The 18,288-nt window shown below is 43.0% G+C and overlaps 1 protein-coding gene across 3 annotated transcripts in view; it reads left to right on the top strand.

Moving 5' to 3' along the window:
• Window positions 1-18,288, top strand: part of kif2a (kinesin family member 2a) — a 230,361-nt gene that overhangs the window by 30,480 nt on the left and 181,593 nt on the right. For all 3 annotated transcript variants that reach the window (XM_068034057.1, XM_068034039.1, XM_068034047.1), the window contains exon 2: window positions 17,579-17,673. In XM_068034057.1, coding sequence (XP_067890158.1) covers window positions 17,579-17,673 — 95 coding nt within the window. The remainder of the gene's footprint in view (window positions 1-17,578; window positions 17,674-18,288) is intronic.

Consider the following 18,288-nt stretch of genomic DNA (forward strand, 5'->3'; position numbering starts at 1 on the left):
TATTCATTTAACACTTCCCCTACCTCCTCTGATTCCACACACAACTTCCCACTACTATCCTTGATTGGCCCTAATCTAACTCTAGTCATTCTTTTATTCCTGATATACCTATAGAAAGCCTTAGGGTTTTCCCTGATCCGATCCACCAATGACTTCTCGTGTCCTCTCCTTGCTCTTCTTAGCTCTCCCTTTAGATCCTTCCTGGCTAGCTTGTAACTCTCAAGCGCCCTAACTGAGCCTTCACGTCTCATTCTAACATAAGCCGCCTTCTTCCTCTTGACAAGCGCTTCAACTTCTTTAGTAAACCACGGCTCCCTCGCTCGACAACTTCCTCCCTGCCTCACAGGTACATACTTATCAAGGACAAGCAGTAGCTGCTCCTTGAATAAGCTCCACATTTCGATTGTTCCCATCCCCTGCAGAGTCCTTCCCCATCCTACGCATCCTAAATCTTGCCTAATCGCATCATAATTTCCTTTCCCCCAGCTATAATTCTTGCCCTGCGGTATATACCTGTCCCTGCCCATCGCTAAGGTAAACCTAACCGAATTGTGATCACTATCACCAAAGTGCTCACCCACATCTAAATCTAACACCTGGCCGGGTTCATTTCCCAGTACCAAATCCAATGTGGCATCGCCCCTGGTTGGCCTGTCTACATACTGTGTCAGAAAACCCTCCTGCACACACTGGACAAAAACTGACCCATCTAAAGTACTCGAACTATAGTATTTCCAGTCGATATTTGGAAAGTTAAAGTCCCCCATAACAACGACCCTGTTACTCTCGCCCCTGTCGAGAATCATCTTCGCTATCCTTTCCTCTACATCTCTGGAACTATTCGGAGGTCTATAAAAGACTCCCAACAGGGTGACCTCACCTCTCCTGTTTCTAACCTCGGCCCATACTACCTCAGTAGACGAGTCCTCAAACGTCCTTTCTGTCGCTGTAATACTCTCCTTGATTAACAATGCCACACCCCCCCCTCTTTTACCATCTTCTCTGTTCTTACTGAAACATCTAAATCCCAGAAGCTGCAACATCCATTCCTGCCCCTGCTCTAGCCATGTCTCCGAAATGGCCACTACATCGAGATCCCAGGTACCAACCCATGCTGTAAGCTCACCCACCTTATTCCGGATGCTCCTGGCATTGAAGTAGACACACTTTAAACCAGGTTCTTGCTTGCCAGTGCCCTCTTGCGTCCTTGTAACCATATCCCTGACCTCACTACTCTCAACATCCTGTACACTGGCACTACAATTTAGGTTCCCATTCCCCTGCTGAATTAGTTTAAACCCCCCCGAAGAGCACTAGCAAATCTCCCCCCCAGGATATTGGTACCCCTCTGGTTCAGGTGAAGACCATCCTGTTTGTAGAGGTCCCACCTACCCCAGAAAGAGCCCCAATTATCCAGGAAACCAAAACCCTCCCTCCTACACCATCCCTGCAGCCACGTGTTCAACTCCTCTCTCTCCCTATTCCTCGCTTCACTATCACGTGGCACGGGCAACAACCCAGAGATAACAACTCTGTTTGTTCTCACTCTAAGCTTCCACCCTAGCTCCCTGAATTTCTGTCTTAAATCCCCATCTCTTCCTACCTATGTCGTTGGTGCCTATGTGGACCACGACTTGGGGCTGCTCCCCCTCCCCCTTAAGGATCCCAAAAACACGATCCGCGACATCACGAACCCTGGCACCTGGGAGGCAACATACCAACTGTGAGTCTCTCTCGTTCCCACAGAACCTCCTATCTGTTCCCCTAACTATGGAGTCCCCAATGACTAATGTTCTGCTCCTCTTCCCCCTTCCCTTCTGAGCAACAGGGACAGACTCTGTGCCAGATACCTGTACCCCATTGCTTACCCCTGGTAAGTCGTCCCCCGCAACAGTATCCAAAACGGTATACCTGTTGTTGAGGGAAACGGCCACAGGGGATCCCTACACTGCCTGCTGGTTCCCTCTCCTTCCCCTGAAGGTAACCTATCTACCTACTTCTTTTACCTGAGGTGTGACTACCTCCCCATAACTCCTCTCAATAACCTCCTCCGCCTCCCGAATGATCCGAAGTTCATCCAGCTCCAGTTCCCTAACGCGGTTCTCGAGGAGCTGGAGTTGGGTGCACTTCCCACAGATGCAGTCAGCAGGGACACTCTTGGCGACCCTTACCTCCCACATTCTGCAGGAGGAACATACAACTGACTTAACCTCCATTCCCACTATTCCAAATTCCCAACAAATCTACTGAAAAACCAAAAACAAAAAGTCAAAACTTGTTAGGTTAGCAATCCAACGGACAGAACTTCTTAAATAAAAAGCTTACCTTATCAACACACCAGAGTCCTTTTTTTTGGTTAGAGGAGGAGGGTGGGTGGGAGATACTACACGTGTAGTGTCTCGGGTACAGCCACCACACAAATATATACTTTTTACTTACCCAGTAGTCCCCTGGTCCTCCGAAAACAAAAGGGAATTCACTTTTAAACTTACAGAAATTGACTTCACAGCTGTCAGCCCGCTCACGCACCTCCGTTACTATCAAAGCTGCAGTCACCGAAACTAAAAAGCTCTTTCAAACTTTGAATTTTACATTATCATATTGTGTCACTATTTCCTAAAGGCGCCTTTACAACAAAATTATTAAGCAGCCCTTTCTCATTTCATAATAAATTTAAAATAGCCTGATCTTTAGTTGGTTCCTCAATGTACTGCTCCAGAAACCCATCTCGTACACTCTCCAGGAATTCATTTTCCCACAGCATTAATGCTAATTAGGTTTACCCGGTCTATATGTAAATTAAAATTGCCCATTATTACTGTATTGCCCAAGCTACATGCTCTAAATTCCTGATGTATAACGTGCCCAACAATACCACTACAGTTTGGTGGCCTGTAAACGACTCCCACCAATGTTTGCTACCCCTTGCTGTTTCTTAGTTCCTCCCAAGCTGATTCTACATCTTGCTCCTTCGATCTAAGATCCTGTCTCTCTAATGTACTGATCTCATCCCTTATTAACAGCATTACCCCACCTCCTTTTCCCCTCCACCTATCCTTCCTAAATGACTAATATCCCTGAATATTCAGTTCCCAGTCCTGGTCGCCCTGTAACCACATCTCCATAATGGCAATTAAATCAGACCAGTTTACTTCTATTTGTGTCTTCAAATCTTCTACCTTGTTGCGAATGCTGCGTGCATTCAGATAGAGTGCCCTTTAATTTTGTTCTAACATTATTCCGCATTCTGATCCTATTTGAAGTTTGCTTTCATTTCTTCTGCCATCTAATTTCACTTATTACTTTTTCTAGTTTTGCTTCCCTCCAATCTGAGCTTCCTCTCGGGTTTCCAACCCGCTGCAAATCTAACTTAGTGAGGGTTTAACAGCACTAGCAAATCTCCCTGCGAGGCTGTTAGTCCTGGTCCTGCTAAGGTGCAACCCTTCCATCTTGTACAGGTCCCAATGCCTCAGAAATCTGATGCCCTCTCTCTACCAATTCTCCATCCAGGTGTTCAATCGCTCGATCCTCCTATTCCTATGCTCAATAGCACATGGCACTGGGGGCAATCCTGAGATTACTGCTTTTGAGGTCCTGCTTTTTAATTTCTTTCCTAACTCCCTAAACTCTGCTTTCAGGACCTCATTCCTCTTCCTACCAGTGTGGACCACAATCTCTGGCTGTTCACTCTTCCCCAGAAGAATGTGCTGCAGCTGTTCTGTGGCACCAGGGAGGCAATATACCATCCTGAAGTCATGTTTATGGCCGCAAAAACACGTGTCTGTTCCCCGTACTAATGAATCCCCTATCAATGACACATGACTTCCCACATACCACAGGATGCACATTCCACTCTGCTGAGCTGCCCTACCCAATCATAACTTTACAAACTAATTAATTATTGTTACTAGAATAACTTACTAGTTACTCACCAATCAGCTTTTTTCCCTGTACCGAAGTAAGAACCAAATACTGGAGGCTGAAAAGGCAGAAAAAGAAAATAGAGATCATCAGTAGAGTGAAGACGGGTGTCATCAACAGTGCTATTGAGCGGCACTTGCTTAGCAATAACCTGCTCAGTGACGCTCAGTTTGGGTTCCGCAGGGCCACTCAGTTCCTGACCTCATTACAGCCTTGGTTCAGACATGGACAAAAGAGCTGAATTCAAGAGGTGAGGTGAGAGTGACTGTCCTTGACATCAAGGCAGCATTTGACCGAGTATGGCGTCAAGGAGCTCTAGCAAAACTGGAGTCAATGGGAATCGGGGGGTGGGGGGGGGGGGGGGGGAAAACTCTCCACTGGTTGGCGTCATTCCAAGCACAAAGGAAGATGATTGTGGTTGTTGGAGGTCAATCATCTCAGCTCTAGGACATCACTGCAGGAGTTCCTCAAGGTAGTATCCTAGGCCCAACCATCTTCAGCTGCTTCATTAATGACCTTCCTTCAATCATAAGGTCAAGTGGCGATGTGCAATCATCAGCGAACAATGTTCAGCACCATTCGCGACTCCTCAGATACTGAAGCAGTCTGTGCAGAAATGCAAGACCTGGACAATATCCAGGCTTGGGCTGATAAGTGGCAAGTAACATTCGCGCCACACAAGTGCCAAGCAATGACCATCTCCAACAAGAGAGAATCTAACCATCTTCCCTTGACATTCAATGGCATTACCATCGCTGAATCCCCTACTATCAACATCCTGGGGATTACCAGAAACTGAACTGGAGTCGCCATATAAATACCGTGGCTACAAGAGCAGGTCAGAGGCTAGGAATCCTGTGCCGAGTAACTCACCTCCTGACTCCCCAAAGCCTGTCCACCATCTACAAGGCACAAGTCAGGAGTGTGATGAAATACTCTCCACTTGCCTGGATGAGTGCAGCAGTCGATACCATCCAGGACAAAGCAGCCCACTTGATTGGCACCCCATCCACAGACATTCACTCTCTACACCAACGACGCACAGTGGCAGCAGTGTGTACCATCTACAAGATGCACTACAGCAATGCATAATCAGTCAGTTGATGATTTGCATCCACCCGTTTAATTTTCGTGATATCCTGTCTCTCCAGCATTTTTTCAATCTCGGAAGGTCAATCCATAACTTTTTTTTTTCATCCATACTTTTCATACAGTGTATATTTATCCCACAATGAACAATTATCTACATAACATTCAACATAACAGTCTGTCCCATGTACAGAATCTCACTTAAAATATTTGACAAATAGACTCCCATGTCCACTGCCTCCATGAGAACCAGTGTTTCAGCAGTTGAAGTATTTCTAACAACCCTTTTTATTAGCTTCCCAAGCTAAAGGACAACATTTCCCATTTTCACCCATCAGAAATATAATGAAACCAGCTGCATGAGAATACCCAGGAGGAAGGCTAGCATGTGAAGTATCACTAAAATTGACAAGTTTCATGTTCTTTGGGTCACCTAAGGATGGGAACTAAAGCAGACATTTCTCCAGATTTAATTTTTTAATGTTTTAAGGGCAAATAAAACTAGAATCTGGCCTGGTGAATGCCAAACCAGTTCAACTGATGAATCAAGCTTCACAATTGCTGTGTCTCTTTTTAGTTATAATGTCATCTTTCTCTGACCTAGTGTGATTAACCGGGATGGGAGTAACACACTCTAAATAGGATTTTTGACTTAGTTATTCCAGACCTGCTCTACTTTATATCTAAACCAATATTTTTAAAAGCCCCAAAAGCCTGACTCCCAATCTTAAATTATTCCCTAATCTTATTAATAACATATCTCTCATTCTGGAGTTCTACCCCCATAAGAAATCATCAACATGCATCCTGAAGATGCCTGAAAGTTTTCCTTTTCCTGCCTTCTCCCCATATCCCTGGATTCCCCGAGAGACCAAAAACTTATCTATCTCAGCTTTAGATATATTCTACAATGGAGCATTCACAACACTCTGGGATAGAGTATTCCAATGATTCACAAGTCTTTCTCCATTTAGTCTTAAATGATTGGCTCCTTATCCTGAGACTGTGCTCTCATGTTCTAGATTCCCCAGCAGGGGAACAACCTCCCAGCGTCTACCCCTTCAGAATCATATATGTTTCAATGAGATCACTTCTCATTTTTCTTAACTCCAGAGAATATAGGCCCAGTTTACTCCGTGTCTCATCCTAGGAACCAATCTAGTGAATCTTCGTTGTACCACCTCCAAGGCAAATATATTCTTCTTTAGATATAGAGACCATAGCTGCGCATACTACTCCGGGTATGGTCTCGCCAAAGCACTGTACAATTGTAACAAGACTTCCTTATTCTTATATTCCAATCCCCTTGCAATAAAGGCCAACATTCCATTTGTCTTCCTAATTGCTTGCTGTACCTGCATGCTAACTTTGTGTTCTTTGTACGGTTACACCTGCGTCCCTCTGCGTATCAACATCTAGAAGTTTCATGTCTTTTTAAAAAAAAAAAAAAATTCTGCTTTTCTATTCTTACTGCCAAAGTGAATAACCTCACACTTCCCCACATGATACTCTGCCACCTTGCTACCCAGTCACTTAACCTGTTTATATCTCTTTGCAGCCTCTTTGTGTCTTCCTCACAGCTTACATTCCCACCTAATTTTGTATCAGCAAACGTAGAGACATTTTTGTTCTCTTTTTCTTAGGCAAATAATATAGACTGTAAATAGCTGAGGCCCCAGCACTAATTCTTGTGACGCTCCACTAGTTACAGCCTGCCAACTTGAAAATGCCCTGTTTATCCCTACTCTTGCTTCCTGTCCGTTAACCATTCTTCCATCCATGCTAATTACCCTCAACTCCAAGGTGTGGCACCTGTGGGAGTCCAAGTATACTGCATCCTCTGGTTCCTCTGTACTTACATCCTCAAAAAACTCTTTGTCAAAAACTTTTTCCCTTTCATAAAACCAAGTTGACTTTGTCTGATATAATCATTTCCTAATTTTTGTTCTTGCTAAGTATTATCGAGAGACTAAATCTGGTCGCTATGTCTACAAAATGTAGAATGGAACAAGGACGTACCTTGTTGAAGTCACGTGCTAGTGCAAGGCTTACAACAGGATGTGACGGCGCCTTCTGATACCTTTGTTTGCTAGTGTCACTTGGGAGGGTTTAAACTAGTGTGGCAGGGGGGTGGGAACCAGAGCAGTAGGACAGCGAGTGAAATAAATGAGGGGGAACGAGTAAATAAGGCCAGTAAGACTAAGAGAGAGAGCAGGCAGGGAGATGTTGCAGAGCACAGCGGGACTGGTGGTCTGAAGTTCATTTGTTTCAATGTGAGAAGTATAACCGGTAAGGCAGATGAACTTAGAGCTTGGATTAGTACTTGGAACTATGACGTTGTTGCTATTACAGAGACTTGGTTGAAGGAAGGACAAGATTGACAGCTAAATGTTCCAGGATTTAGAAGCTTCAGGCGGGATAGAGGGGGATGTAAAAGGGGTGGGGGAGTTGCATTACTTGTTAAGGAGAATATCACAGATGTACTGCGGGAGGACACCTCGGAGGGGTTGTGCAGCGAGGCAACATGGGTGGAGCTGAGGAATAGGAAGGGTGCAGTCAAATGTTGGGGGTTTTCTACAGGCCTCCCAGCAGCCAGCGGGAGATAGAGGAGCAGATATGTAGACAGATTTTGGAAAGATGTAAAAGCAACAGGGTTGTAGTGGTGGGTGATTTTAACTTCCCCTATATTGACTGGGACTCACTTAGTGCTAGGGGCTTGGATGGGGCCTCGGGTGAAGGTGCTAAATTGGGGGAAGGCTAATTCTAACAATATTAGGCAGGAACTGAAGAATTTAGATTGGGGGCGGCTGTTAGAGGGTAAATCAACATCTGACATGTGGGAGTCTTTCAAACGTCAGTTGATTAGAATCCAGGACCAGCATGTTCCTGTGAGGAAGGATAAGTTTGGCAAGTTTCGGGAACCTTGGATAACGCGGGATATTGTGAGCCTCGTCAAAATGAAAAAGGAAGCATTCGTAAGGGCTGGAAGGCTAGGTACAGATGAATCCCTTGAGGAATATAAAGACAGTAGGAAGGAACTTAAGCAAGGAGTCAGGAGGGCTAAAAGGGGTCATGAAAAGTCATTGGGGCAAACAGGATTAAGGAAAATCCCAAGTCTTTATATAAAGAACAAGAGGGTAGCGAGGGAAAAGGTTGGCCCACTCAAGGACAGAGAAGGGAATCTATGTGTGGAGCCAGAGGAAATGGGCGAAGTACTAAATGAGTACTTTGCATCAGTATTCACCAAAGAGAAGGACTTGGTGGATGATGAGCATAGGGAAGGGAGTGTAGATAGTCTCAGTCATCTCATTATCAAAATGGAGGTGGTGTTGGGTGTCTTGCAAAGCATTAAGGTAGATAAGTCCCCAGAATACTGAGGGAGGCAAGGGAAAAGAAATTGCTGGGGCCTTGACAGAAATCTTTGCATCCTCATTGGCTACAGGTGAGGTCCCAGAGGACTGGAGAATAGCCAATGTTGTTCCTTTGTTTAAGAAGGGTAGCAAGGATAATCCAGGAAATTATAGGCCGGTGAGCCTTACATCAGTGGTAGGGAAATTATTAGAGAGGATTCTTCGGGACAGGATTTACTCCCGTTTGGAAACAAATGAACTTATTAGCGAGAGGCAGCATGGTTTGGTGAAAGGGAGGTCGTGTCTCACTAACTTGATTGAGTTTTTTGAGGAAGTGACGATGATGATTAATGAAGGAAGGGCAGTGGATGTTATCCTTGTGGACTTCAGTAAAGCCTTTGACAAGGTCCCTCATGGCAGACTGGTACAAAAGGTGAAGTCACACGGGATCAGAGGTGAGCTGGCAAGATGGATACAGAACTGGCTCAGTCATAGAAGACAGAGGGTAGCAGTGAAGGGTGCTTTTCTGAATGGAGGGATGTGACTAGTGGTGTTCCGCAGGGATCAGTGCTGGGACCTTTGCTGTTTGTAGTATATATAAATGATTTGGAGGAAAATGTAGCTGGTCTGATTAGTAAGTTTGCGGACGACACAAAGGTTGGTGGAGTTGCGGATAGTGATGAGGATTGTCAGAGGATACAGCAGGATATAGATCGGTTGGAGACTTGGGCGGAGAAAGATGGAGTTTAATCCGGACAAATGTGAGGTAATGCATTTTGGAAAGTCTAATGCAGGTGGGACGTATACAGTAAATGGCAGAACCCTTAGGAGTATTGACAGGCAGAGAGATCTGGGCGTCCAGGTCCACAAGTCACTGGAAGTGGCAACGCAGGTGGATAAGGTAGTCAAGAAGGCATACGGCATGCTTGCCTTCATCGGTCGGGGCGTAGAGTATAAAAATTGACAAGTCCTGCTGCAGCTGTACAGAACCTTAGTTAGGCCACACTTAGAATATTGCGTGCAATTCTGGTCGCCACACTACCAGAAGGACGTGGAGGCTTTGGAGAGGGTACAGAGGAGGTTTACCAGGATGTTGCCTGGTCTGGAGGGCATTCGCCATGAGGAGAGGTTGGATAAACTCGGATTGTTTTCACTGGAATGACAGAGGTGGAGGGGTGACACGATAGAGGTTTACAAAGTTATGAGCGGCATGGACAGAGTGGATAGTCAGAAGCTTTTTCCCCAGGGTAGAAGAGTCAGTTACTAGGGGACATAGATTTAAGGTGAGAGGGGCAAAGTTTAGAGGGGATGTGCAAGGCAAGTTCTTTACACAGAGGGTGGTGAGTGCCTGGAACTTGCTGCCGGGGGAGGTGGTGGATGCAGGTACGATAGCGACCTTTAAGAGGCATCTTGACGAATACGTGAATAGAGGGATATGGGCCCCGGAAGTGCAGAAGGTTTTAGTTTAGGCAGGCATCAAGATTGGCGCAGGCTTGGAGGGATGAATGGCCTGTTCCTGTGCTCGACTGTTCTTTGTTTTACAAATTTCACACTTCTCCCTAATCTCTTTTAGAATCGTATACTCTTTATCAAATACACCAGCTTTTCAGCAGGATTTCTAACCTTTGACAAATAGGTTGATCAAATTGTCTATGTAACTTTCAGACAATTTACTTTCTCTCTGATTCTCAACACCTGATGCCATTAGTACTTTCTCTGATGAGAAACATCAGGTATTGTTTAGGGGATATAATAACATCCTGACTGGTTAAGTTGCAGACCAATGACTTTCCAAAAAAAATTGCCTTATCATGCTTCATGTCAAGTTTTCATTTGTGCTTTTTTCATAGGTTTACTGAACAGCATAGGAATTTCACTAGAGACTAGATCAGCACTTATAAAGTGGCTTACTGCAGCTATTTTACATGGAATTACAGTTCTCTTTAGTGACTTCGATGTTTTATCCCCACCAAACTTAAAGCAAGTCGTACTTTTATATTTTTTAGCCTTGTATCTAACCTCACTACTTGGTGAATCGAGGTAACATTTTGACGAATCTGTTCCACGTACTGTCAAAGCACTATCTAGCAACAGCGGCGCAGTGGTTAGCACTGCAGCCTCACAGCTCCAGGGACCCGGGTTCGATTCTGGGTACTGCCTGTGTGGAGTTTGCAAGTTCTCCCTGTGTCTGCGTGGGTTTTCTCCGGGTGCTCCGGTTTCCTCCCACAAGCCAAAAGACTTGCAGGTTGATAGGTGAATTGGCCATTATAAATTGTCACTAGTATAGGTAGGTGGTAGGGGAATATAGGGACAGGTGGGGATGTTTGGTAGGAATGTGGGATTAGTGTAGGATTAGTATAAATGGGTGGTTGATGGTCGGCACAGACTCGGTGGGCCGAAGGGCCTGTATCTCTAATCTAAAAAAAAAAGAAGCACTGCACAGTTAAATGAGTCTGTGACTAACACATTCATCACAGGACCAAAACACCTGAGCAGTATAATTTGTTGGAATTCATCATTATTTTCATCCTCTTTCTTGGAATTCTCTGGATCATCATTTCAAGGATCCTACCTCTTCACTTCGGGCAGTTCGTCACATTGTAATATTTCGAACCATGTTTAAATCACCTATTAACTGTTCCTTGGGCATTCTTGGGAGGGATTCATTTGCCTATTATTGCTGTTCCAGTTCTGTCTTCTGCTGTAATAACTGTTCTTTTCTACCATGTTCTATTCCAGAAAGTCAGTTGGTGAAGGATAGAAATGGAGCCAATCTTTACACACTTTTATATTTAGAGTTAGACATTATAAACATAAACCTCCTTAACCTAATTTAGACCTTATTACATTCCCTCTTATTCTGGCCCCCATCTATACCTTTTATAATTTCTTGCTCTAGTGCTATCTGTCTCCCAGTTCTTTCGTGCTTCTTGATTTTCCTCTCTCTAATATTACCTCCTTGTTCTCATCTCCTGCCAAGTTAATTTAAACCCACCGCAATAGCACTAGCAAACCACCCTGTAAGGAAATTTGTCCCAGCTCTGTTCAAGTGCAGCCCGTCTGGCCTGTACAGGTTCCATCTCCCCCAGAATGTCCAAGGAATCTGAAGCCCTCCCTCCTGCACCAACTCTCCAACCACATATTCATCTGCTCTAGCCTCCTATTTCTAATCTCACTTGTTCATGGTTAAGTAATCCGGAGATTACTACTTTTGAGGTGCTGCTTGATAGTTTCTTTTCCTTGCTCCCTAAACTCTACCTGCAGGACCTCATCCCTCTTTCTACCTATGTTGTTGGTACGCTTGTGGACCACGACCGCTGGCTGTTGTCCCTCTTTTTTCCCCCCCCACTCCCACCCCAGAGTGTCCTGCAGCCACTAAGTGATATAGAATTCCCAAAGCCATCTTGTATAGTGAGTTGAAGTCTGAATTTTGCAATAGTAGAGGGAAGATGAAAAGCAATGAAGACACACAAGGCCATGTTGAACTGAGCTTTTCTATTGTTATTGTGCCCATAACAACTGAGGCTCTGTTGGCGAGTGGTAAGCCTTTGTTCAGGAATAGAGAGAAGAATAAACTGAGCAATTATTGACAATTAGACTAATGTGTGTTGTGGGTATGTTCTTTAGAATTCATAATTTTAGTTGAAATTAGTGAGCATTTAATAATATATGGGTTAATCAATGATGACCAACATGGCTTTGTTAATGGCCAGTCATGTTTCACAAATATAACAGAAAAGATTGGATAGATGTTTTTAAAGAGTAGGTATAGTATGTGGATTTTCAGAAACCAATGGATAAGATGATGGGAGGCTTGTTATGAAAATGCAGGCATATGGCACGAGGAAATGTAGCAGCATGGGTAGAAAGTTGGTTGATAGACTAAGCAATTAGGGGAAATGGTTCCTCAGCTTGTTTGGAACTGGTGTATGTAAAGAGGTTAATGTACTTGGAGTATATAGCTGATTTAGACTAACGGGACATATGCCAATTTGCTGACTGCAGCAAAGTTTGGTATACAGTGAGGAGAGCAGTAAACGGCTTCAGGAAGGTGAGGGGTATGAACTTATATGTAGTAAAATGTAACTCAATGTGAGTAATGGCAAAGTAATACATATTGGGAAGAAAAATCAATAATAGTTTACATTCAATGAAAAAATGCTGGTGTGAGGATAAACAGCAACCTAGGGGTTTAAATACATAATTCTTTGAAAATGTGATTCCAATTGTATGAAATCATAAAATTTTGTTTGCTAAATGAAGGCATAAGAGTAAAGTAGTAATAGATTTTTATAAACCACTACTTATAGTACTATAGTGTTACAGCCACGTGGTGAGGGGTTTGGGTGGTTCCCACTGTTCAACTCCCATCTAACTGCAGCAAGTGTTTTCTTGTTTTTAAGGGTATTTGTGTTTGTGTTTTATTTGTCAAATAAACAGACAGCGACAGGTTTTCTTGTAGGTTTAAAACAAAATCAATTATTTATTGATCAATATGCCTTAACCTGCAATTATTGTAACCGCATTTGTGCGCGCACAAGAGACAGAGAGAGGAAAAGGGGTAAGCGATTGTAAGTGGGGTGTACGTTTCGGGCAGGTCACGGTAAACCTGTTGAATTTTTTCGGAAGTTGAGTTCTCGGTTGAAAGCCTGAGGGGTTTGTAGGTTTCTCTGTTGGTTGAAAGTTCAGTTGAAGACAGTGGATCACTTCTAATTCACTGTTGCATAAGTGTAAATGTAGAATTCTACAGGGCGCGTCCCTTCTGGCTTGCTGGAATTCTCCCAGCCTCTTAGCTAGAAAAGCTTCTTGGATGCTTTTTTCTGGGTGTCTGTCTCTCTATGGGGTTGCCTTTTTAAGGTAAAATTGTTACATCTTGCCTCTGCTGGGAGACCGGTAATTTCTTCCCTGTAGTGACCAACAAGGGCCTAGGATGTGGCTCCTTCACACCTTCTTTGTTTCAGAAGAACCCATTCAATTTGGGAATATTTCATGTTGGGTGTAGGATGGGTTGACTCCTCTTAGCTTTGAAGGTATTCCTTTGTCCCTCTTGGACAGTTTGAATATACAAAGACCAAGTCCTTTACCTTCGGCCATTGTGGAGCACATTGTTCACTTTTTAAAAGAAAAGGTCAATTTTTATAACTCTTTAGTTTTAGTCTGTAATATTTCATCGTCGCACATCTTGAACGTATGACTGTGGTTATAGTCCCATTATAGAAAAAGCAGTAATGCTTTCAAGAATGTGCAACATAAGAAGACCCAAGGTGATGCCAGAAATGGAAAAGTATTTTAAAACAAGGTTAGGAGAAATCTATGGAGCATGGAATGCTTTGCCATGGGGAGTGGTCGAGGCAGAAACCAGTGCAACTTCTGAGAGAAAATTGGATAACACATTCTAACCAGAGGAGGATGAAAGGCTTTGGGTAATAAATTAGTTTTGAATTGCTCCAGCAAAGAACCAGTGCAGACATGGTGCACGAAGTGGCTGTCTTCTGTATTTTAAATCTCTACTTTCTATGATATTAAATAGTAGGAAGGAATCAAGCCAGTTACATTGCAATCTAGGTGGGTGCAAGCATGGACCTAAAAAAAAAAAGGAATGTCATTTAGTGTAGAGAAATGCAAAGTCGTGAAACTGAGGGATATGAACAATAAGAGTGCAAAATAAACAGGAGCTGCCTACAGGAAATGGCACAGCAGAGATATTTGGGGCTTTTAGAGGAAAATGCCTTTTAAACTATTGTAGATTAATACTATTAGAGAAACCAGTTTGGAGGGTTTGTCTCTTTAACAAGAATTAAAGTTTGAAATGCAGAGACTCTATTTTACAGATTTTACTATCAGAATATCAACAACCACCCATTTATACTAACCCTACAGTAATCCCATATTCCCTACCACCTACCTACACTGGGGGCAGTTTATAATGGCCAATTTACCTATCAACCTGCAAGTCTTTGGCTGTGGGAGGAAGCCGGAGCACCCAGCGAAAACCCATGCGGTCACAGGGAGAACTTGCAAACTCCGCACAGGCAGTACCCAGAATCGAACCCGGGTCCCTGGAGCTGTGAGGCTGCGGTGCTAACCGCTGCGGTGCTAACCACTGCGCCACTGTGCTGCCTTGTAATGGTCTCACCCGTTAAGCTCAATAATAAAGGCCATATCATCACCATCTCCTCCTCCTTTTCCATCTCTCACTTCTTTCATTCAAAATCCTCATTGCTTATTCTATCCCAAGCCCAATGGCAATTTTCTTCCCAAGGTGACTCGTGTTTTGCTGTCCGCTTCTGTACTGAATAACCTCTGCATCATCTCCCTCAATGACCTCCCATTTCCTTCCTTCATAAACTCCATCCTGTCCTGCGCTGTTTCATTGGTCCTTTTATTCTTGTCTATAAATGCCTCCGTGGCCTTGCCCACCTACCTGCGCAAATTACCCCTGCCCTAAAACTTTGCTGAACGCTCTGTTCCTCTGATTCATGCCTTTCATACTTTCCCCCTGCCATTTTTCACTTCTGGATGTAGAACATTCAGTTTCTTTGCCCTTGATCAATGGAACTTTCATTAGACCTCTTGGCCTTTCCATCACTCTTTCCTTTTTTTAAAAAAAAATCTTCTGAGTCCATCTCATCAGCTAGTCTTTCCACCTTAATTTCATCTCCCTTCACCTGCTTGACATTCATCCTCATCTGTGGAGCTCCTTGGATGTTTTGTACATTAAAGGTTGTTCAAATATTCTCTCAATCCTTGTAAATTGTGTTTAGATCTAATTTCCAGGCCACTTGAGCTATGCTGGAGCTTACTAGCTGCAAAGGTAAGAGGATGGAATAAAAGATGATTGTATGGTCTTCTCCTTGTTAGTCTTACTATAAGTTAATCCTATCTAACTGCTCACCCCTGGCAACTGTTTTTTTTGGGAGCTGACTGATCCTGGCAAGGCCACATTTTATTACCCATCCCTAGTTGCCTTGAGAAAGTGGTGGTGATTCTTCCTGCTAAGGCACCTCAGAGAGCACTAAGTGTAAATTTAATAGTATAGGACTGGAGTCTTGTGTAGGCCAGACCAGCTAACAGTAGCAAATTTCATTCGTGGAAGCATATTAATCCATTTAGATTTTTACAAGCTGGTAGTTTTCACTATCATTTTTTTTTTCCTCTGGTGCCAGCATAGGATAATAGTTCTACTTTTTTTATTCTGCCCTCTAGTTAATTAAGTGGTACAGTGTACTTGACTATTGAGTCAAATTTACATTGATTTAGTTAATAAATTTGTAAGCATGAACAATAGGAAATACTTTGAGATTTGAGGTTTTAAATGAATTGCAACTTTTTCAAAAGACATTAAGCCATGTAAATGTTCTGTGTGATAAAGTAAAAAAAAATGTGAAAACATGGTATCTTTTAGAGAATAGTATCTTCCATATCTAAATTTTAAAATTCAGGTATTATCAGTTTTCTCCCCTTCAAAAGTTGACATTTTGATGGAGTACTGTTTAGCAGCTGTTAGTTGCCCTCCAGTACCTCACTAAAATGTCTATTATTCATTTGTGAGCCTTGACACAAGTTATCAGCAGGCTACTTGACTGGGATGTAGCATCCCAATTTGAATTCACTTTTGTCAGTCCTCACCTGGTCGCCACACAGAACATTTTCCCTCTACCATCACCCCTGTTTGAAATTCAGTAGTTCAGCACAGTTTGGGTTTTAATTTGGGTCTTGTCTGTTTAGTATGGCTCAACTATTTGTAAAGTCATAACGGCACAGAAAGAGCCCATTCGGCCCATGCTAGCTCTCTGGAGCAGTGCAGTCCATCCCATTTTCCCCCAAGCCCTGCAAGTTTATTTCCCTCAAGCGCCCATCCAATTTCCTTTTTGAAATCATTGATTGTCTTCGCTTCCACCACTCATAGGCAACAAGTTCAAGGTCATTACCAGCACTGGGTTTTTAAAAAAAAAGTTCTTCCTCACATTTCCCGCTGTATTTCTTGCCCAAAACGGTAAATCTGTGTTCCCTAATCCTTGGACTATCAGCTAATAGGAACAGCGTTTCTTTGTCTACCTTATCTAAACCTGTCAGAATCTTGTACCCCTCTATCAAATATCCCTTCAACCTCCTTTTGCTCCAAGGAGAACAACCCCAGCTTCTCCAAACTAATCTTGCAGCTAAAATCGCTCATTCCTGGAGCCATCCTGGTAAATCTCCTCTGCACCCTCTCCAGGAACCTCACATTGTTCCTAAAGTGTGGTGACCAGAACTGGATGCAATACTCTAGTTGTGGCCTAATCAGAGCTTTATAAAGGTTCAGCATAACTTCCCTGCTTTGGTGCTCAATACCTCTATGAATCCCAAGATTCCATATGCTTTGCTAATTACTCTCTCAATATGTCCTGCCACCTTCAAAGATCTGTGCACATGAACCCTAGGTCCTGCTGTCTCTTACATTCTTTAGAACTGTGCCATTAAATATATTGCCTATCTCTATCCCTTCTGCCAAAATGCATCACCTCACAGTTCTCTATTAAATTCCGTATTTCCGTTCTGCAAGACTGTGTCTTGTTGCAGTTGATTGGTCTCCTCACTGTTTGTTTGTCACCCCTCCAAATGGAAAAACAGCCATTTAAATTTGCTGTTTTCTGTCCTTAAGCCAATTTTTTATCCAAGCTGTCTCAATTTTGTTAACTATCCTTTTTATGTGGTATTTTGTCAAACACTTGCTTAAAATTCATATAGACAACATCCATTGGTTTCCCTTCTCTGTTAATTCATCAAAAAATTCAATTGGATTAGTCAAACACCATCTACCTTTTACAAATCTGCACTGGTTCTCCTTAATTAACTCAAACCTCTCCAATGCCTATTTTTATTTTTTGATTATTGTTTCTAAAACCTTACCGACCACTGATAAGCTGATCGGCCTGTAGTTACTAGGAATGTCCTTAACACCCTTTCTTGAACAAGGGTTCACATTTGCTACTTACCAATCCTATGCCACCTCTCCTGTATCTAGGGAAGATCGGAAGATTATAGCAGACCTTCTGCTATCTCCACCCTGACTTCCCTTAGCAACCTGAGATGTAAGCCATCCGGACCAGGTGACTAGTCCACACTTAGCATAGCCAGCGCCAATAGAGGGTGGCTCATGACATTTTGTATTGAGTATTGTACAAAACTCCAGCTACATTTTGACTGCTTTTGTAATTTTTCTTTCTATTTTCCAGGACGGATACATCAGGCTATGGTGACATCATTAAATGAGGATAATGAAAGTGCTACTGTAGAATGGATTGAAAATGGAGATACAAAAGGAAAAGAGGTAAATTTCCCCAATGTAAATTTGATGTGATTTAAATGCCACACTAAACAATATTTCAATGCACATTGAAAAGGTAGTTTTAAAGAAGATATTTTATTTATTAAAATTGGTCTACCCTAGTGCCTTTTCATTCTGACATGGACTCAATGGGCCAAATGGCCTCCTTCTGTGCCATAATGACTCTTATGACTCAAGGTCTCATACAAGCATTGTTTTCAATGTCGTTGTGTGTCCACACCCTAGCTGTTAAGTTTGTGATTGCCAGTAGGGACTGTATTAGAATCTTATCCAAAAGACAGAACACAAGAAATAGGAGCATAAGTAGACCATATGGCCCATCGAGCCTGCTCTGCCATTCAATATGATCATGGCTGATCTTGGGCTTCAATTCCACTTTCCTGCCTGCTCCCCATATCCCTTGATTTCATGCGAGACTAAAAATCTATCTATCCCAACCTTAAATGTATTCAATGATGGAGCATCTACAACCCTCTGGGGTAGAGAATTCCAAAGATTCACAACCCTTTGAGTGAAGTAATTTCTGCTCAGCTCAGTCCTGAATGATTGACCCCTTATCTTGAGATTGTGGCCCCGTGTTCTGTATTCCCTGACCAG

The sequence above is a fragment of the Heterodontus francisci genome, chromosome 1, assembly GCF_036365525.1.
Source record: "Heterodontus francisci isolate sHetFra1 chromosome 1, sHetFra1.hap1, whole genome shotgun sequence".
Classification (NCBI taxonomy): domain Eukaryota; kingdom Metazoa; phylum Chordata; class Chondrichthyes; order Heterodontiformes; family Heterodontidae; genus Heterodontus; species Heterodontus francisci.